Raw genomic sequence first — 21,756 nt, forward strand, 5'->3', positions numbered from 1 at the left:
TCAGTGTCAGGCTGCCCTCTTTGGAAAAAGTTTCTTCTCCACCTTCTTCTCTGATGGACCCATCCCAAAACGGCCCTGCTCTGGACCCTATCTATCCAATTTTACATAGAAGAGCAGAGCCAGAAATTTTCGGGGGAGCTTGAGAGCTGACCTCAATGTGTGAAGGCTGCTGAGGGGCTCTTGGATACAAGCTATGGGGAGAGAGGCAGGGCTTAGTCCAACAAGGAACTTTCTAGTACAATAACAATGATAAAAGCTAATATGTTACATGTATAACCTCATTTACTCCTCGTACCAACCCTATGAGATAAATAATATTTTTACAGATGAGGAAACTGAGGCCCTTTCCCAAATTTACAGAAATAACCTGAGTTGCAAACCAAGGCACCCTAATGGCAGAACTAGTCCTGTCAATGTCTATGTTCTATCGCCCCTCAGTAAGAACTCTTTAAGAATCTAAGGGCAGGCCGGGCACGGTCGCTTATGCCTATAATCCCAACACTTTGGGAGGCCGAGGTGAGTGGATCACTTGAGGTCAGGAGTTCAAGACCAGCCTGGCCATAATGGTGAAACTCCACCTCTACTAAAAATACAAAAATTAGCCAGGCGTGGTGACGCATGCCTGTAATACCAGCTACTTGGGAGGCTGAAGCAGGAGAATTACTTGAACCCAGGAGGATTGTCCCATGGACCAGCCTGGCAAACATATATTAAGTCTGTCTCAAAAAAAAAAAAAAAAAAAAAAAAAGAGTCAGGTGGATGGCACTCGGGAGGCTGAGGCAGGAGAATTGCTTGAACTCAGGAGGCAGAGGTTGCAGTAAGCCAAGATCGTGCCATTGCACTCCAGCCTGGGCAACAAGAGTGAAACTCCGATTCAAAAATAAATAAATAAATAAATAAAAGAATCTAAGGGCAGTACGACTAAAATAGTCACAATGGTCGCCTTGAGTATGGGATGTTAGCAATTTCTACTTTGTATTTCCCTATGTTTGCCAGGCACGGTGGCTCACTCCTGTGATTCCAGCACTTTGGGAGGCCAAGGCAAGAGGATCGCTTGAGACCAGGAGTTCAAGATCAGCCTGGGCAACATGGCAAGACTGTTTCTACAAAAAATACAAAAATTAGCCAGGTGTGATACATGCCTGAGCCCCAGCTACTTGGGGGTCTGAGGTGGGAGGATCACTTGAGCTCAGGAGTTTGAGGTTGCAGTGAGCTGTGATCACACCACTGCACTCCAGCCTGGGTGTCAGAGAGAGACCCTGTTTCTAAACAATAAATATATAAAACTCACAAAGTTTCTACAATGGTGCAGTCTGATGTGACATAAGTGAACTGGAGGTGATGGCTACGGCAGGAGGTGTCTGGTCTGGGAGGCAGTAAAGGGTTCTGTCATCAAAGGGTTCAGCCAGAGGCTTGGCGACCACCAGGTTAGTCCCACAGAGGAGAGAGAACTGATACAGGATGGTCCGTGAGGTTCCAGCTAGCTGTAGAGGTTTGGTATTTGACCCTCTGCACCCCTGTCACAGACATAGTCTGCTCACTCCAGAACATTTGCTGACTCTTTCTTCCTCTGTAATTGGCATCATGATAACACTGACCTCACAGGGCTGTTGTGAGGATTAAATCAAACAGAGTAGCAAAGTAGCCAACGTACTCTTTTCTTTCTTCTTTCTATGGTCCCTGCCTTCAAGGAGTTCACAATTTAATAGTCTCTGGCTAGTTTCTTTTTCTTCTTTCTTTACTTCTTTCCTTTCTTTCTCTCTCTCTCTCTGTTTTTAGAGATGGGGTCTCCCTATGTTGGCCAGGCTGTTCTTGAACTCCTGGGCTCAAGCAATCCTCCGGTTTCAGCTCCCCAAATTCTGGGGATTACAGGTGAGAGCCACCAGACCCAGCCTCTCTGGCTAGTTTCTTATGTCTCTCTCCTCAAAAAGATGTAAACTTTGAGGGAAAAAAAATGTGTACAAGCTTCCCAGGGGCAGGGGTTACGTCTGGCTCTCCCCCATCACTCATGGAAGGCCAAAATATAGGCGGATCCATAAAAGAATCAGAGCATCCCTCCACACCCACTTCTTGTCCTGGTGACACACCCTGGGTACTTGCCAGGAGTCAATTAGAGGTTAGGGAAGGGCACCAAAGACACAGCCAAGTGGCAGCTCACACCCAGGCTTAGCAGGGCTTTGCACAGCAGAGTCAACTGTCCGACTCCCAGGGACACTGGGAGCCGGACGCTTCACAGCCCTCCCTCCACTAACCAGTAGGTGGCAGCATAGGCCAGGAATTCACAGGTAGAGGTGTAGGTGATGTGACCAGGAAGGAGGCCACTCCACTCTGCCCCACCTAGGGTCCCTAGGGAGAGGGGGCCACTGAGCACCTGGAAGGCAGAGGTGAGGCTGTTGCAGTGTAGGGAGGGACAGAGTCTGAGAGGTAGGATGGGAGAGAAAAATCCAGGGCTCCCGGTCCTCACTTCTTTCCCAGGCTCAGTCCTCTCAAGTCCATCCCCCAGGAACATCACGGGCTACAGCACCCTGGCATCGACAGGCACTCACTGTGGGTGGCCCCAATGGGCTTGTCGTCCTCCTCACTGTCCGGTCCAGAGCACCATTCGTCCCCACTGTATGGCTGCTTCCGCTCCAGCACACAGCGCCGCTTACTCCGTGGCGCCACCTCTGCCCAGGCAGGACGGAGGAAAGAGTGAGTGCCCAGAGGCCCCATTATTCTCCCATACCCAGGGTCCCTCCCAGACCTATTCTCTAAGATGCCCCACCCTAGAGGGCACTGCCCAGGCCATGGTGGGCACTTCACCAGCCCTTGGCCCCCACCACAACACCATTTGTTTCTGATTTCTCTCTATAGCCCCATGCCTGTCTCCCCTCCCCCCAACACCAAGTACAGCATAATCCCCAACCACAACTGGTTCTAATTAGGGCTGGAGGGGAGGGGGAGCTGCTGCTACTCTTCCAGGCCCCGGTGCCTGCTCCCAAAGGGCTCCCACCAGCGGGGATATGGAGGCTCCTGGAAGTGTGTGGGTCTGAGGTCTGCTCCTCACTCCATGGCACCTCCCTCTCCCCCTCTGGAGCACTGGTGGGAAAGCAGGAGGGGAAGGGGTCCAGAAGTCCGACCACTCTCTGTGGCCCCTCCATGGGTGGCACCATGGCCAACCCCAATCCCAAATGATCTGGTTGGTGGGTGTTGAAAGGTAGCCATGCAGAAACACTGAAGAACGTGGGATGAGGACTGGACAAGCAGGGGGCAGAGCGGTGATCTCCCAGAACATCTGAGCCTGGGACTATCGGAGATGCTAGGGTCTTAGGGATGAGGAAATGGGGTACCTTTGGCCTCTGAATCCAGGGATGGGGTCCCAGCCTCTCGCTGCTCTCCAGAGTCCACAGACACACTCCGTTCCCTCTTCACCTTGCCCTTGAGCGAGCTGAAAGGGGGCACCCCTGCCTGGGGGTTCTTCAGACTTGAGTTGCTAGGCGAGATCTGGTTGGCCTTGGCCCCATGGTTTCCCGCCCCCACGCCCTTCGAGCCCAAGTTGCAGGTGGGTCCTTGGTTCACATTCTGGTGCTGAGATTGGGCCCCGCCATTCCCTGTCTTGCCATGATTGGTCAATTTATTTTCTGGGTGCATTGGCTTGGCTGGGGCAGGGGGGCAATGGCCGCGGGGGGACAGCGGCGGGCTCCCTGGAGCTTCTCTCCTCCTGGGGTGGGGTAACCTGGGAGAAGGTAGGAGAGATGTGAAAAGTTAACCTTGCTAGGGGCTAGGCATGCCTGGAACTTAATTACCCCATCCTGCCTCCCCTAATTAATGGAGGAGGGTGGGGGGAAGGGGTGGCATCTCAAGACCACCACCAGCTATTCTCTACCTCCCTCCATGGCTTCCTCAGACAAGGGCTGAAGCCCTCATCTACCTTGGGGAGTGGAGATGGGGAAACCCTCCACCCCCCAGCCTCCACAATTTGAAGGAAACCAGGGCCTAGAGTTGGCAGAACTCGCCCACCTCAGCCCCAAAACATCCATCAGCCTGCAAGCTTCTGTGGCGGCCCTGTCCTCTGTATCAGACTTAAGCATCCTCTCTTATAAGATCTGCTGTCTTCAGACTCCTTCCAAGGCCTCAAACCTCAACTCCCATATGTCCCAACACCAGCAGAGAAGGGCCACAGGACCTGGGGTCACTGCACATGCCCCGGTCTCATTCCCCAGGGACAGTGGGGAAACGCACACCAGGGAGTGGTACCCACTGGTCCAGACAGCTGGAGGGGAAGGCCTGAGGAGGGGGGCCTGGCAGGCCAGGCAGGCAGGCAGAAGCAGGAGGAAAGGGGGAGGGGAGCGGTGTGTCAAGCAGATGGGGAGTGCAGCTTGAAGCCAAGGATTCCTACAGCCTAGGCTGCGGGCCCTTTAAGCTCCAGCCCGCTCCCCCCGCCGCCTCCCCCTCCCCGGAGACCTATTAATAGCCGCTGGAAAGATCACATCACGGGAGAGGATATTTATCCCCCCTCATTCCACACCAGCTCAGATTTATTTCAGCTCTGCTGTCCTGCTGCTGCCGCCTGGCCCTGTCTGCCGGCTTCTCCGGGGAGGGGGGAGGGAGGCAGGCACCGCCCCCTACTCCAGCTCCCACCTCCAGCTAGACTGAGGCCAGAGGCGGCCTTCGGACCCCACAGTAGGGTGGGAGGGGGTCTGCTCAAACCATTTTAAGGAGGGAAGAACTAGAAGAGACCAGAAGCCGCAAGCATAGCTGGCTGCCAGTCCCCTCTGCCCCCCACCCAGGCCCAGGCACTAAGGCTGGCTGCGCCTCCTGCCTCAAGCCAGGCCTTCCCATGCTAACCCCCCTTTAGCCCACTGGTGGCCTGGGAGCCAGGTGCCCAGGGCGGCTCCTCTCCTGGCCAGCACAGCTTGGGCCCCATCACCACTGGGCCCTTCCCTTCCCGCACTCCACACACACACATCCCGCCCGCCACGACACCCACACACCTTGTCTTGTTAGCCAGGATCCTCATGGCTCCCACACACAGTGGGGCTACGGCCCCTGTGCGTGCCCAGGGCCCAGCCAGGTACTCGGTACTGGAGCACGGACTGCAGCAACAAGCCCCAAAGAGAAAACTCGTGACTTGGGGAGGGGGTGTCAGAGGGGAGGGGAGAAGGGAGGACCCAACAGCCCTGGGACTAGGGAGCTGGATAGGGTGGGGTGGCACTGGAAAAAGAGGATTACGAGATGGGGTCTCGATCCTGGAGGCCAGCCCTGTCCCCATCCCTCCCGCACCTTGCCCTCAGGGGGCTTGCAGTCTCCAGCAAGCCTACGCCCCGACGGGGCGGCAGAGACAGAATTCACTAAAAGGCTAGGTAGCAAAGGTGCCGCGTGGGGCGGCTGTGAGGTCTGCCATGGCCCCCTGAGGGATTCCTGCTCCCAGACGCGCCCCTCACCCAGGGTGGGGTACCCCTCTCGCCCCACCCCCAGAGCGCTCCAGCCGTGGAGGGGGCCCGGGGTGGGGGCCACGCCCCGCCCCGTCCCCAGCTCGAGGCCTAGCCCGTGCCCATCCCAGCAGGCCCGGACGGGCAGCGAGAGGCCTGGCGGGGCCCCGGGGCTGCAGCTGGGCTCTTCTGGAGACCAGTAACGCTGGCTCGGATTCCTCCTCGACCGCAAGAATGCAGGAGCCTCCCCTCCCCCCGCCCTGCACCCCCACCCCGCCCCCTTCGGCAGAGCCCGGGCGGAGAGGCAGAGCGAGCGAGCGACAGCCAGCGAGGCAGCGAGCGGGAGGCGGACAGGACTGCAGCGTGCTTCTCCAGGCCCAGCGCGCGGACAGACACACGGACAAGTCCCGTCAGGGGCTGGGCGCGCGCCAACCGGCAAGAGCTTGGCGAGCCCCGGGTGCTGCCGGCAGAGGCTCAGAGACCCACAGACACCCGAACTCTGACTCACACACACTCACAGCTCACACGTGGACAGGGAGACAAAGACACGCACGGAGCCCAGGAAGCTAGAGGCGCGCCGGAGGCCAGGGAAGCGCCGGCCGGAGCGGGAGCCGCGGAGACAGCCTGGGGCACGCGCAGACACTGGGGCTGCCCGAGGGCTGAGTGGGAGCGCCGGACTCATTGAACAGATGAAAAGACTGAGGCCGGCCACAAGAGAGCCGAAGAAAGTTGAGCCTGGTAGTCACAAAGAAACACGCACAGGGCCATAGATACAGCAACAGACTTACACAAACACAGAGGCCTCACCCAACCGCCCCCAGCCCTGGCTCCCCCCTCGCCTCCCCTACCCGCCCTCCAGCAGCCCTCCAGCAGCCGATCCCGGTCAAAGGGGAGGAGTCTTGGGCCCAGGAGCTTCGTCCCGGTGACAGGCCCGGCCAGACACCGGTGCACACTCCTGATGCTCCCTGCGGGGCTGCTGGAGGCTGGGCGGGGACCTCGGGGTGGGGGGGGCCCCACCTGCCACCCTGCGGGAGTCTAACCCCAACTTAACCCTAGGGCACATCGGCCTTCGCCACTCCAGCCGTGTCTCTGGGGAGGAAGGCTCCTGGGGGAAGGTTCCAAAGTCCAGGACCTGCCTGGGAAGCAGCCCGCCACCCCCAGCTTCTCCATCACAACCAGGGAAGAGCAGAGGCAGAGGCTGGAGTCACTGAGACACCAGGGCTCTGAGCAGGCTCCTGGCTGGCATGCATCTCAGGCTCTCCCTTCACCAACTCGCTGATTCTCAAAAGGATCGACCCCATTTCAACGAGGAAACTGAGGACTGGGAAAAGGAATTGATGTGACCTTGAGTCACATATCCAGTACGTGGCAGTGTGGGGACCCTCATTCCAGACACTGCAGTGACCCCACTTCGCCACCCCAGCCATGACTGCTCCTCTGAGCCTGCATCAGATAGGTGGGCTTCCCACATTCCAGCCACAGTGCCCAGGACCCCCATAAGGGGGGAGGGGCAGGGCAAGGGCCACTCACTACCTATGTTCACAGCCTCAAAAATTGAGAACCTGCGAGAATTTGGGAAGGGGCTATTAGAAAATCAGTCCTCTCCAGTGGCCGTTCAGGCCTAGGCTCCTCCCCAGAAGACTCTCCCAGTCACCCTCCCCTCCGGGACTCCACCCCCTCTCTCCCACCCCGCCGCAGGGCGAGCTGAGTCAAGCGTGGATGAGTCAGGACTTTCCCATCTCACACCTCCCCCCTTTGCCCCTCAAGAGTCTGCCCCAGCTCCCAAAGACCCCTCCTCCTCCACACACTCACAGTCTCCGAAGACACCTGGAAGGCCTGGTGATGGGAAGCCAAGAGGGCTGATCCCAGCCCAATGCAATTTTAAAGTACCCAATGAAGGGGGCGTCCTAGTACCAGGCCAGGGGCCCCTGAGGTACGAGAAAGCAAAGGGATGGGGCTCTGGGAACACATCGCCGTGCCTCCCTCTTAGGGGGTTAGGTGGGGAGGGGTAGCAAGCTCACAAACAGGGAGCAGGTGCGAGTCACCTGAGTGGAAGGCCAGGCGCATACCAGGAGGATGAATGTGCCCGGAGAAGCGGAGGAGGCGGCTTGACAAAGGGCCTGAGATATCCATCCGCTCCCCCATCCGCCACCCCCACCCCGAGTGACGCGAGGGTAGGAGCCAGCAGCCTAAGGGTTGCTAAGGGTTAAAGTGGACTTGATCTTAGCTGGGGGAGGGAGCTGAGGAAGGCTCAGATGCCCAGAGCCTCCAGGTATCACACACCGGCTCTGCTCCACACACAACTACCACAGGTAGGGCAGGCGTTCACACATCCAGTGGCAACCTGCCTGCTCCCAGCTGCCCCCACGTTGGGAGCCTCTGCCTGGCTCACCAGCTGGCCCACCAGTGTCACTGTCTAGCTCAAAACCACCCCAAAGAGGCAGTAAGAAAACGTTTTGGAGGGTCCATGTTCCTGTGCTGCCAGGGCCCCCTGTGATGACGTGAGCGCTCAGGACCCTGCTGGGGACAACAGGGCCAAAGAAATCCTCGGCCTCTGGCTCAGGGAGATACAGCGCCCGAGACGACAGGGTCCCAAATCCTCTTTCTCCTGGGTGTCAGGACCCCTCAGTCCTCACAAGCTCTCTCCACCACTCAGGTCACTTCCTCTTCCTGAGGTGGTGACTCAGCGGGTGGGGAGGTCAAGGATTCCTAGCCCAGCAGGAAATCTGCTCAAGGACCAAGGTGCTGCTCTGGGACCCTCGATGTGGGGACTTCCAGGCTTAGGGGGCCTTCCCATGGCCCTGGTTCCTAGTAGCTCTCCCCACTTCCCCCCACCCTGTGCCAAAGGAGACCATGCAAATCAGCCATTTTTGCTTGGGAGGTTTTCCCTGGGAGTTTCCAGCCCCGCCCCACCTGCAGCCCTAGGGTAATGTCAGACAACCCCAGCTCCACAGGACCATGGAAACTCCTGGTCCCAGACCTTTCTAGTCTGGGATCGTTGAACAGGGTACTGGGGGGCCATCGGCGGTTTTGCCCATTCTGGCCCACTGTCCCTTCTGGAGCCTGAACGGACAAGTGGCATTGCTTGGACAGGCCTGAGGTCACCTCACTTCTCTTGGCTCCTACAGTCGGTCCTTGTCAGTGTGGCCGGGCCTTGGGAAGCAATCATGGCCTGGCAGTGGGGTGCCCCCAAAGACAGCTACCCAATCCCCAGCTGCTCCCTCCCACAGGGGGAGGGGTGGAGAGGGGGTGGGGGGCACAAGGAAACAAGACAGGGCAGGAAGCCCAGGCAGGCGGCGGGCACTCTGGGCCAGGCACAAACAACCAACACAGGAAACCACAGCCCACCCCCGCCCACCCCACCCGCCCAAGGCTCTGGGAGAGAGGAGTGCCAAAAGCCTGGTACCCCAACAGAGGCAAGGGCCAGGGGTTAGCCCAGGGCAAGGGAGGAGCAAGAAGCTCTTCAGTCCTCTCTCTGCCCCAGACCCTACCTGGGGAGGGTGGAGGGAGCCAGGCTGGCAGGGATGGTGCTGCCTCTTTAAATCCACCGAAATCCTGAGCTAGGCCCAACCTAGCTCTGGTTTCACAGGAAGGAAAGGAGCTCAGGAGCCAGTAGGGCAGGCAGTGGTGGCTGGAATTAGCCCCACCGGCCCAAATATATCTGGTCTCTGCCCGCCGCCCCACTGGTACTTCCTGTCCCCTGGCACCTGCACCAGGGTGGGGGTAGGAGACGATCCAGGTGCCACTCTCTACCCTGTGGAGACTCCCATCTCAGGAGGTGGTGTGGTGCTGGGTTCACGTGGGTAGAAGGTTAACTTCTCAAGCCTGGGTTCCCAGAACAGGCAGAGATGGGCAAGACAGCTCCCTGTGGGCCCTCACCTGGCCTCAGTCCTCCAAGGGGTTAATCTGGCCCGTATTTAGGGGGGTAGGGGTGGCCGAGGAACCTCCTCCAAACTGCCTGGCTGCTGGGAACAATGGGGCCATTGTGGGAGGATGGAGTGCAGCAGACTGCTGGCACAGCCAAGCGCACCACGGTGGGACCTCACCCAGCGCCCGCCCGCCTGCCTGCCTGCTCTGCTCTCTCCCCAGGTACAGCCAGAGGCAGAGGCATCCTCCTGGCCCCTCACCTCGCCTGATGGCCCACACTCTTGGCACCAGCAGCACCTGCAGGCCCCACGAGCTCTGCCCACATTGACATCCAGACTGTCATGACCCTCCAGGATGCAGGGGCACGTGGGCCAGGCCGGGAGGGGTGGGGGTGATGAGACAGGATGTATGCCTGTGATCCTCTGCAGGGGAGACAGGAAGGCCACACGGGGTTTCTGGTGTCAGTCCTGGCACCCTCAGGCAAGAAAGGCTTAGGGGATTGTGAGAGCAGTGACAGGCAGGGTCCCCTGTCCCCAGGCCTCCTCTCCCACACCCATTCAGTAAAGCTGCTCCCAGAGGAGGTCTGGTGCCTGGTGGCCTCACCCTCTGGGGCTGGGGCCCTGGCAGGCAGTATGATGCAGTGGAATAAGAACTGAGTTTGAGGGCCAGGCGCGGTGGCTCACGCCTGTAATCCCAGCACTTTAGGAGGTCAAGGCAGGTGGATCACGAGGTCAGGAGTTCAAGACCCGCCTGGCCATGATGGTGAAACTCTGTCTCTACTACAAATACAAAAATTATCCGGGCATGGTGGTGGGCGCCTGTAATCCTAGCTACTCAGGAGGCTGAGGCAGAGAATTGCTTGAACCCAGGAGGCGGAGGTTGCAGTGAGCTGAGATGCACGACTGCACTCCAGCCTGGGCAACAGAGCGAGACTCTGTCTCAAAAAACTGAGTTTGTAGTCAGACAGTGTCAATCACACCCTGCCCCTTCTCATCTGTGGGGCCTTGTCCTTCCCTTTGTCCCTCTGAGCCTCAGCTTCCTCATCTGCAAAAGGAGAATAATTTTATAGAGTGAGGTAACAGTAGTGAAACTAACAGAATGCCTAAAACACACCAGCCCTCAACAAACCACTTCTGGCCTTGATGTCCTTATCTTTACCTCCTGCCATGGCACCCAAATATGTGGGCATTTGGTAAAGGCAGGCACTGTCCAGATATTTTCCCTGTGAGTGTCCAAGAGAACAGGGCCCGTGGGTGTCATATCAGTGGTACCAAGTACAAAGACTCGGCTCCTCCCCTGCCCTCCTCTCAGAGGCCAGCTCCCTCCGCTGGCACACTCCTGGGCATCCTGGGCTCACCGACACACTCAAATCCAGAGCATGAACCCAGAGAGGGGCTGGGCAGCTGTCCACTCTCTTAGCCTCAGGACCATGTCTCAAAAGTCCAGGAGGCAAGTGAAGGGGGATTTCCCTTCAAGAGAGCCAGCCTCCCCTCTGCCAGGTCCCCTTCTCCCTGCCTACCCCTTGGCAGTCACCCTGTAGTACTTGGGCTGGGAGAAAGCTTAAGCCTACTCTCCTGCCATGGATCTCAAAGGAAGGGTCCGGGAGAGAAAGAACAACTGACAAGCAGTTCTGGAAAGTAGGGGGCCCAGGGAGAAAACCTGTTCTCTTCTCAACTAGAGAGGGCTGTATCTCTCAGGGTGGCCCCAGAAGCCCCCAAAGGGTTAACAAGGCCCTAAAAATAACCTGCGCCCAGCAGGACCCACTGATCGGAACCCTCCAGCCATCTGTTCCCATTTTCTCCTGTTCACGTTGGAACATCTGAAACCGGCCCCAGAGCCCCAGCCCGATCCCAAAAATAGCCCCAGCCTGCCCAAGGAACAGGCCCCAGGGGCTGGGCACAGGAGGCATAGCCAGCCCAGTAGTGAGGCATGGCCCAGGCAGACCCTGAGCCCTCATCCCCCAGGCCCATGGATGGGAGGTGTCCTCTCTGGATCCAGAGGAACATGGTAAGCAGAGCTAGGGGCTCCAGCCCACCCCTCTTGCTACCAAGCCAGAGAGAGCACCTGCTAGCTAAGTCCAGGCCTCAGACCCAGGGGCCCTGGGATCCTAGGCACTTCTACCACATCTTAGTCCCCAGAAGATTTTACCCACCTTGTCTGCATAGCTTCCCCACCTCATTGTGGGCACCCCATCCCTGCCGCCCACTCCTGGGCTCCTCATCCAGAAGTTCCCAAGCCTCAGCCCCTCCACCAACCCACTCTCACCCCAGGGCCTATAGGAGCCCTGGCCGCCTGGCCCCACTCAGCATTCTCCCTTGCCAGCACACAGGATTAAGGCAGAACTTTTCCTAGCACTGTCCACACTCCCCCTTGCAGCTCAGGGAAGGATTCTGGAGGTGTCCCTTGGACCCTGTGGATGCTGATATTACCCCACTCCCCTTCTGGGCTTCAGGATGCCCCCTCCCTGACCATCTGTGTCCAGCAGGTGACAGACAGGCCCATCAGGGCTCCCCAACATTATCATAGGCCTGGGCCCTGCCCCTCAGAGAAATGCCCAGGCAGGGCACAGGGAATCCGGGGGTCTAGGGCCCTGAGGCGTTCCTAACAGCTGCCATCCAGGTCACAGCTCCACATTGACACTTCTCTCCCCAAGCCAGGTCCCTGACCCCTAGGCCAGGAAGGAGAGGAGGCGGCCATTTAAGCCATTTAAGGACGGAATGTCTTGTTTGCCTGGTGAGAGCAGAGCAGCAGGGGATGGGGCAGTGGGAGGAGTGCTGGAGCTGAACTGAGCAAACAGCCTCAGGGAGGAGGGCTGGCCCTGAGAAGCCTGAAGATAGCGAGGGAGACGTGTTCTAAACTCCCTGGGCCTTCTCCAGGCCCCTGGCTACCTGGCAAACTTGCAATCAAGAAGTCAGCAGGCACCAACGATGGGGAAACGGAAGCAGCAAACAGTGGATCTGGAGGGGTATTAGAATCCAGGAATCTGGAGTGTGGAAAGGCTGTCTCTTCCCCACCCCCACACTCCCTCTTCTCACTATCAATTCTTTCCTTGCTAAAACCCCTGGGAGGATCAAAAGTTCCTGTGAAGAGCTCTGACTAATAAAATGAGGAGGATCACCAACATTTATTGAGCATTTACTTTGTAACTTCACCAGTCCTAAATGCTTCACGTGCATCATCTAATTTAATCGTCAGAACAATCTGCTAAGAAAGTATTCTTATTATCCCCACTTTCCCAATAAGAAAAGGGAGGTGCCGAGAAGTTAAATAACTCGCCTAAGGCCCATAATTTCAGAAGAAGCAGGATTTGAATTCAGACACCCTGGCATCTGGGTTCTGCGCCATTTCACAATACTCCAGATGCACCACAGTATCAGTCCTCTGAATGATGACAAAAGAAAACATGGGTGTCCAGGCCCCACCCTTTCACTCCTCACATCCTCCCTCCATGCCTGATGTGCCCGGGGCTTGCCCAGGGAAGATCAGAGAGACAGCACCGCTCCCCACTCCCTCAACCCAGGTACCCGCCTGGCCTGGCCTGTGCTGCCAGGACAGAGCAAAGTTCTCCGGCCTCCCCCAACCCCGCCCAACTCCAGTCCGTTACTTCCTCACCCATCCTTGTCCCTGCTGGTCAGAGGAGGGCACAAGGCTAGTCACCGAGACAACAGCACAGAGCCCCTGCCAAGAGTTACTACGGCTCGTGAGAGGCCCCAGGTGGGGGTCAAAGGTCAAGTGGGACTCACCCGTGAGGGTGAAGTCCCAGCCTTGCCCCCCACCCACCTGCTCAGCCACACCTGGCCAATGCTCCCCATCTCTTTCATTCCTCAGTAGAGAGCAGGACCACTTCCTCGGTGTCCCTTGGGGGGTGGCTTCAGTGGAGAGGTTGGGGGTTGAGGTGAGGGGATGAGAAGCCCCTCCCTCCTGGGAATGGTCTAGGAGAAGCGCCTCCTCCCAGTCCCCAGCTTCCTCCAGCTTTCCCTAGTCGGACCGGGAGCCCTCAGGCGTGTTTGTTGTGAATTCAGGGAGTTGTTGCTAAGTAAGAAAGGGGGGCTGGCGGAGGGAAAGAGGATGGCGCGCGCGTGCGTGCGTGTGTGTGTGTGTGTCTGTGTGTGTGTGTCTGTGTGTGTACACGCACGCATGGGTACGCTAGGGGACCAGGGGACCAGGGCAGAAACCACACTACTGTGGCTGGTAGCCACCCTGGCTTTGACTGAGCAAGGACTTGGGATAACCAGGAAATCGTACCTTGCCCTCCAGGGCGATTGGGCGGAATCTCCTCGCCTCCCGCAGGGTGGGGCGGGTGGGGGGTGAGATCTGCTGAGATAGAGAAGGGCTGGACTCTCACTGGAGCCCGGCTCTAACCCCTCCCGGCCCGGCCCCACTCCCCACCCGACTGCGTCTAGGGTTCTGGTCAGACTGCTTGCCCACCAGGAGCCAGAGGAGACCTCCCTCTTCTGGAGGGAGGGGAATGAAAGGAGAGATGGGGGCAGAAAGCTAAGAGGAGGGAGCCCAAAAGACAAAACGCCAAGCAGGAGGCTAAGCCAGGGTGACGCGGCCGCCGCGGACAGAAATCAGGGAGGCTGAGAGGGACACACAGGGGCACACAGACCTCTCACCTCAGGAATAATGTCGGGCTCAGGCTCAAGGGTGTGGTCTGGGTTGGGGGCTCCCTGTGGAGAGAGGGTCAAAGCTAGAAGCCCCCTTCCAGCAATCTATGTCCCCGCTCCTCCCATCACCCCAGCACCCCCCACCAACACACCACAGAAACATGTACACACAGTCCACACAGCCTGCAGCTCCAGGAAGTCTCTGAGCTACTCATTTGCCACCCCCTACCCCCACCAGGACTTCTGTGGATTGGCTGGGAGCCAAGCCTGACCCAGCTGCACCGCCCCCCCCACACACACACCCCCCACCCCCCGCCCACCACACCATCCCCCTCCCTAGCCTGGAAGCAGGAGAGGAGGAGGCACTGGAAGACCTTAGAGCTCCCTTAGAGCTTGGCCCCACGGGGAGGAGGAGAGGCAGAGGACTCCCACGACCTGGCCTGAGGACCTGGGGGAGGAGAGGGATGGGGAGGCTGGAGGACTCCAGATTCTAGCACCAGCCACCTCCAGGTTATCCTATGTCAGGGAAAAGAATGGCTGTGTATTCTATGTCCCTGTGTGGTCTCCCTGGCTATAGCCCTGGTCCCCTGAAGACGCCAAGTCCTGAGGACCTGGTCTGGTTGGGAGGACCTGGGGCGAGGGAGTCGGTTTAGCAATTCAGTAGGACGGGGCTGGGCGAAGCTCCCACAGCAGGCGGGAGGGAGGCTGGTGGCTGGGCTCAGTTTGTACTGGGGGGTCAAAGGGGAGTTCTTTTCCGAAGAATTCTGGGAGAGACGCCAACTAGAGCAAGCTGCTAACCACCCCTCCCTCTCTCTCACTGCACTGGGCGGGGGGTGTCCCTACCAAACAGACTTAACCCTCTCCAGCCTGTGTTCCTCCCAGACCTGAGATGGAGTCTGCTGGGGAGGAGACCTTTGGCTGGGCTCAACTTTCCATTCTAAGGCTCATACAGAGCAGGGCATCTACCAGCATAAGGCTGGTTCCACATGGCCCCGTCTGGCAATGCCCTGCCCTGCCGCCACCTAGGTGACTTTTCTGAGCTCATCTCCTAAAGGTGTCTGCAGTGACGTGTGTGCGTGTCTCAGAGACAGAGATTGAGAAACAAACTGAAAATTCCTTGCCAAGGCCCTCCCCCTGCTGGGTCACTGAGCACTGTACCAACCTGTACCCCTCCCTTCCTCCCACTGTGCTCTGGGACCAGAGGCCACTGGGGGTGGGGATGTAAAAGGGACAGCTTATCCTTATGTCCACCTCCTGCTGCTGTCTCCATAGGTCTCTGACTCACACAATCAGCCCTGGCCCCAGCACTCTGCCTCCTCACTGATTTGTCACAAGTGCTTCTGGAGAAATGCATTCCATTCTAGCCTGAGATCCCAGGATGGGAAACTGAGATACAGCAAGGTTATGGGGGTTCTAGTGCCTGCATCCCATGCACTAACTCTGCTATCACCGGTGATAGCATGTAACTCTGCTATCACCATCCTTGCTTTGACCCGAAATCGAAAAACCCTAGGAACCTCCTCTAATGTAGAATACTAAGTGCAGTAGGAGGGAATGAGATTAAACATCAAGAAGGACTTCCCACGATCGATCAAGGCTACAAGGGCAGCTGGCCCCACCCCAGATGCCTGGATTCCAGACCCCTCCGTCTTCTGCTCAGGCTGGAAATATGAGTGTCTTCTCTTGTTCAGCTATTTGACCCTAGCTGGAGAAGTTAACTTTTCTGAACCTTAAATTTGCCACCAAGCTCCCAAGTTCGATGTGATTGGCTGTTCCTTGCCCTCAATGAACAAGTTACCCCAGAGTGGGGGGTTAGCTCCCTTTCCCCACCCCTTTTCCTTTAGAACACCAGGCCTCTCTGTAACAACCACCACTGTATAATCAGGACAAGAAGAGGGTGGACAGGTGGTACGAGGACCCTACAAGGTGCTAGGTGTCCGTGAGGGGTAGAGGGAGAGAACCCAGTCCCCAGGGAGAGTTTATCACAAAGTCTCCACTGCACCACTCTCTCTCCAAGGACCACGGAACTGCCAGAAGCCTTGGCCCCACTCCAGGAAACTTCCCTATCAAAGGGCAGAGGACTGCATGTCCCAGGGAGCTGTGGGGAGACCTGTGACTACATACCCCAGACATGTTCCCAGGGAGGAGAGAGGAGGGAAGAGAAGTGAAGCGCATGTGTGTGCCTGCACATGCACATACACGTGGATGAGACACGCCCCCAGCACACACACTCTCCAGAGGTACCCCGGACACTTACAACACAGACACAACTCCCAAAGATGCACATCCAAAGACATTCCCTAAAAAGCACTCCAAATTCTCCAAAAGTGGCCCCTTCAGACCCATAGAGGCTCCCGTATTCATAGAGACAGCCTAGGGGAGCTCAGGAAACACACATGACATCGGCCAATCACACAGAACTGCCAAACAGAACCGCCGACAGAAGATACACCCACACTGAGACACACACACACACACACACACAAACTTACACACACACACAAAGTAGTACGCAGCCATGTGCTAGCACACAAACTCAAACACACAAACTTGCAGCGCACAGTGTGTGAAGTCGGATTAGAAGGCAATGCTCAGGGGAGGAGGGGAGCCTGCGGGGGGTGGAGAACCACTCAGGGATTTCAAAACAATCCTGGTTTCGAAATGCTGGAAATGCTGGATTCAGGGCCATTCCGAGTTGCGGCTGGGGGTGGGGAAGTGGAGAGTGAGGAGGACGGGAAGATGGGCCAGCCCAGGGCTACCAGTCCATTGGAGGAGAAACGGGAATGGACAGAGGGAGTCCCAGCCCTGGTGGAAGGGGGCCTAGAATAAAACACCAAGGTTAGGAGGGGGGCCGGTCCAGGGCCAAACAGGGAGGGCCTCGGCTGCAAAGGAGAGGCCTCTGCTTTTGCCACTGACAGGAAAAGTGAGAAGGCCGGGGAAGCCGCCCCTCCCCCTCGGCATGGAGAATCAGAGGGAACCTGTCTGTGTCCTTTCCCCTACTCCTGGGCAGTGGTGACCACCTTCTCCCCTCCAGAGTGGCACGCTGGCTCCCCTTCCCTACCAGCTAGCACAGCCCCAAGGTGGGTGGAAAGCTAAGAGGTCACAGGGGATTGGGGGACGGCAAGGGCCTGCAGGAGTCAGGGGTCTTCCACAGGTTTCAGGACCCCCCACACTCAGAGCAGGCTGTGGGCATCCCCCTGGGAACCCAAGGCTTTCTTCCTCTCCACAAGGATGCAGGACCCTCGGGGAGACTGAGGCAGTGTAACACATGCCCACACCCAGGAAGTCGCCCCTCCCACGGCAGCCAAAATGCCCTTACTGCCCCTCCCCCAGCCTCCAGGGAAAGTCAGGCTGAGTTCTCCCAGGAGGGGAGGGAGGGGAGGTCAGGCCAGGCTGGGGGTGGGGCTCAGAGGCCTGGCCCTGGCACCAGGCAGAGGAAATTCCAGGCTGTAAGTCCAGGCAGCCTTCAGGGCCGCCGAGCCAAGTGACATGCACCAGCTCAGGAGCTGCAGTGCTCTGGCCTTCCTCTCCTAGCCCTGGCCTTCCAGCCCTCCAACTGGCTCCAGCCCCAGCTCTGGGACTCAGATGGGCAACTCAGCCCTGGCAGGAGCTCCCACCAGCCCCATCCCGGCTCCTCTGGCCAGTTAGAGCCTCCCTTCGTCAGTTCCCTGAGGGCAGCCCCCACGGTGTGGCTATGGGTGGGCAGCTGTCGGGGCTGGCAGGCAGGGGCACACATGCGGAGTTAGAGCAGCCAGGTGCACAACAGGTTGAGCCAGTCCATGGAACAACCGCCCCACCCCAGGGAGAGCAGGCCTGGCAGAGGCTCCCTGCCCGCGGCACCCAGCCTGTACCCGCTTGGCTCCCACGGCTGCCCACTTTCCCACGGTGCCATCCCCCTTCTGCCCCCTCCCTCCATCAGAGGTCAGCACCCGGGCAGTGCCCAGGGCTCTGGCACAAGGAAGGAAGGGATGCCATTCCCGTCACCCCTGGGTGCCCAGGCTCTTGAGCTACCTCAGTGTCAGCACCCAAGGAGCCCCAGAAACAGCCAGCATGGCAGCAGGACCACAAGAACCCCAAAGGACCTCCCAGGCACCTCCTTGTGGGCCTCTTCTGATACTGGGAAGACTGGACACTTGAACACCCCAGCTCTCCAGAGCTGTCCCAGGGTCCTGGGACAGAACTTCAGCGTGTGGTGCCAGAGGCAGTGTGGGGGTGCCCCCAGCTCCTCCTATTGGACTCCCTGGAGGAGGGGCTGCAGAGCTGGGTGACAGTGGCTCCCTCCACTCTTGCCCGGGCTGCTGCTGCTGCAACCCTGGTCCTTTCCTCCCACTCCACTCCTGGGCTCCACGGAGCTCCATCCCAGTCACTCCCCTGACAGGCAGGTAGCTCCCCTTTGCTCGGCATCTCCTTTAATCTAAAGCAGGTGCCAGGCATTCCAGCCCTTGCTGAGCCGACACTGCCACCCCCTAGGCCTCTGCCCAGAGGCTACTGTCTTGCCTGGTCTGGAATTTGAGACCCCAGCCTAGGGCTCCCGCTTAACCCAGGTACCAGGACTCCAAAGGCAGGAACTAGCTAAGCAGGGTCATGGGTACCCAACACAGATTCAACAGACAAGATCAATAGGACCCAAATTGCCACTGAGGCGCTAGATTACTGTGGACTGCCAATTCCTCTCTAGGACCCTGTAGTATCTCTTCAGTCCCATGACTCCCCATCCTAGTAGAGACTCATTCTGAACCTCCATATGGGCCTCCAGAACCCATCACCAGTCATAGGACCCCTTCTACTCCAGGCACAAGAGTCACTCTGGATCCAAGATTTTAGGTATTCTACCTGCCCCTCAGCACCCTTCCTGCTGTGAAGCATCACCCCATCCCACTCAGGAGCAACATGGGTAAGCAGGGAACCCCTAGAGGGAGGTGGCCAGAAGGCTGGCCTTCCAGACCTGGCTCTCCAAGGCCAAGGAGGCAAATCACCTGGGGGAGGCGGCACCTTCCTCCCTGGCACCAGCCTCCCAGTCTCTCTCCCTGCTCCTCACCTGCCTCACCCATTCTCTCCCTGTCCTGTCCTGAGGCCTCTATCAGCAGGCCCTCAGAGCTGACACCAGGAAGACAGGGCGTGAGCATGCTCTTCCTCTGGGGTCATGAAATTGTGGTCCTGACCCGGAGAAGGTAGCCAGGCCCATGCTGAGAGGCAGCAGAAGAGCAAGGCAGCCCCTGCCCGGAAGTGGCTGCTCCCTGGAGAGGCTGAGAAGAGAGGGAGAAGACAGTGGAAGCCCACTCACTGTGGCGGTCTCATCCAGAGAGCTGTTCAGAGGCAGCAGCAGAGTTGGAGCAGATACAGTGCACAGTCAGCTTTCACACTAAACCAAGGCTGGGAGTGAGGGCAAAAGATCCAGGGAGCCTTGGAACCCCTTTCTGAGGGCTCAAACACACGCCCAGGTCACCTCTCTCAGAGCAACACTTTTTCTCCTCGAATCAGAGGTCCCCCCAGACACAGACACAGACACACACCCCAAGCAGTAGACAGAAAGAGGAGGGAGGGAGGGGGTGTCAGAAAAACCCGGAAGGAAGGAAGCTGGACAGACAGACAGAAGCTGATCCTAGCTTCATTGCTGCAGAGAGACACCCTCCAGACTCCTAGACTTCAAGGGACACTCTCCTTCTCAGGAGAGAGCAGCCCTCTGTCTCTTCTGAAACCAAATTCCAGCAGCCCTGGAATAGGACCTACCCCAGCGCAACAAGAAGCCTAAGCTCACTCTTCTTCCTACATTCTTCCCCGAGGGTTCCTTTGGATCAAGACAGGGGCCACCTCCCCTTAGCAGCGCAGGGACACCTCCAAGGAACTGTATGACTGCCCCACCCCCCAGCCAAGCCCACATCACTCAGAAGCCTTGGAAGAAGAGACTCCTCGGTCACAGCCCCCGCTACTCACAGGCAGTGCCTGGGAGAAAAGGGTGACCCCCAGCTCTCCCCAGTCCCAACCCACCTCCTTCTGGAGGCTCCTATCAGCCAGAGGAGGAGGGCTGGGGTGCTGAGACCCACGGGGTTGGTGAGCCTGGGAGGGGGACTACATCTCCCAGAAGCCCCCAGGGCAAGGTTCGCTGCTCCAGCTGGCCCAAGGCCGGCCTTGTTCTCTGCGCTAGGGTGGCAGGGTCCCCTGGCTGCCCCTAAGCCCTCCCCACGGTGTTCTGGAGCTGCCAACCTGACTGGGGGCTTAAGAGTAGCCTCCACTGACCCTGGGGGAGTCCCCCACACCTTAAACAGCCTGGGGGTACGTGCCAGAGAGCAAGAGACAATCAGACTGTGTTTCCCCTCCCCGATTCAAACTGGATCTCCCTCCTCGCGCCTCTGCTGGCCTGGCATGACTTTCGCCTTGCCCCCAGCCCACCCCTCACCTCACGCGGATTGGGGGGGTCCTCACGCCAGGCCGGAGCTGGACGCCATGACCAGGTCAGGGTCGTTGTGTGGATGGGGGTCCTCCTGCTCGCCAGTTGGAGATGCAGAGAGGGCGGGCAGGCGGTGATCTTTTGATCCTGGACGCCTTGATCTCAATACCAGCCCGGCCCGGGAGAGGCTATCCGGGAATCGCTGGGTGCCTGGGTTCCTGCCTCCCAACCGCGGAGCATGGTCGTGGGCGCCGGGCAGCGGCGGGAGAGCGCGCACACCCGCCGGGGCCGGGGCGCGGGGCTGGGGTCTCGGCCCCGAACCTCAGGGCTCCGGCTCCTGCTCCTGCTCCTCCTCCCTTGCTTGCTTGCTTGCTTGCTTCCTTCCTTCCTTCCTTCGCCTCCTCCTTTCACTTTCCCCAAAGCCCGCGGGGATGGCGGGCACTGGGTGGGGAGGGGGCTGTCTGGGCGCTTATTGTTGGTCGGACGCCGAGGGTCCGGGTCGCAGCCCCCGGGCGGCGCGGCGCCGGGGGACCCAGGCGTGCGGGCGTCCGGCCGGCTGGCTCCGGGCGGCGGCGGTGGTGCAGCGGCCCCGGGTCCGGGGCATGTCCAGCCACTGGCTCCGCCGCGCGCCGCCGCCTCCCCGGGCTCCCCTGCGCTGCCGGAGCCTCGCTTGCCCCTCCACTCGGCTCCACTCCCCAGCCTGAATAAGCATCGGGGCTCTCTGGCTGCCTCCTTCTGCCTTCATACCAGAGCCCGGAGAGGCCCCTGTCAAAATAAGAGCTCCCCCATCTCGCTTGCCTCCTCGCCCAACCCGGCTCCCCCAGCCTCCCAGTGGTCTGACTCGGTAAGGCGCCCGGCCGGCTAGCGGGAGGCAGGTTGGCCCGGGGGCGGGGAGGGGGGTTTCTTCTCTCCTCCTCGCTCCTGAGGATTGGGGAGGAGACGCGCCAACAACATCCCAGGCTAGGGAAAGGTTTGACAAACCTACCTTCCTATCTGCACTGATTGGAAGGAGTGGAAGTTGCCTGGACACACAGACACACACACACACACACACACACACACACACCACTGGGTCCCCTCTTCGTTGTACCCACCCACATCCATAATGCACTGAGCATCTCTCTATTCATGTCTCTCCTAGTAGACCATGAGGTCCTTGAGGACACAGACTGAGTTTTTTCATTTCAATCCTCAGCAGCACAAAGTGGATGGTAAGAAAATGTTTGTGGAAGTGAAACCTTTGTCTTCTCAAAAGAACTCTCCTAACCTAACCTCAAAGTGCTTCTCTCTCTCTCTCTCACACACACACGCACACGCACACGCACACGCACACACACTCTCACCACCCTATAGGACGAGGCAATGAAAATGAAATTGAAAGCCCCTTTTTTTTTTGAGATGTTGTTTCGCTCCTGTTGCCCAGGCTGGAGTGCAATGGCACGGTCTCAGCTCACTGCAGCCTCTCCCTCCTGGGTTCAAGCGA

The 21,756-nt window shown here is 58.6% G+C and overlaps 1 protein-coding gene across 4 annotated transcripts in view; it reads right to left on the reverse strand.

Moving 5' to 3' along the window:
- Positions 1-21,021, reverse strand: part of BCL9L (BCL9 like) — a 29,502-nt gene extending 8,481 nt beyond the window's left edge. Inside the window, exons 1-5 of one of the 4 annotated variants that reach the window (XM_032167636.3) lie at positions 20,283-21,021; positions 13,895-13,948; positions 4,974-5,075; positions 3,330-3,715; positions 2,547-2,666 (exon numbers count right to left, since the gene is read on the reverse strand). In XM_032167636.3, coding sequence (XP_032023527.1) covers positions 2,547-2,666; positions 3,330-3,715; positions 4,974-4,999 — 532 coding nt within the window. In that variant the 5' untranslated portion in view covers positions 5,000-5,075; positions 13,895-13,948; positions 20,283-21,021. Of the gene's footprint in view, positions 1-2,546; positions 2,667-3,329; positions 3,716-4,973; positions 5,076-13,072; positions 13,147-13,894; positions 13,949-20,282 lie in introns of those variants that run through there. The other 3 variants (XM_032167638.2, XM_058446549.1, XM_058446548.1) reach the window with 3 other exon arrangements.
- Positions 21,022-21,756: the final 735 nt, after the last annotated feature.

This window comes from Hylobates moloch, unplaced genomic scaffold (genome assembly GCF_009828535.3).
Source record: "Hylobates moloch isolate HMO894 unplaced genomic scaffold, HMol_V3 SCAFFOLD_11, whole genome shotgun sequence".
Classification (NCBI taxonomy): domain Eukaryota; kingdom Metazoa; phylum Chordata; class Mammalia; order Primates; family Hylobatidae; genus Hylobates; species Hylobates moloch.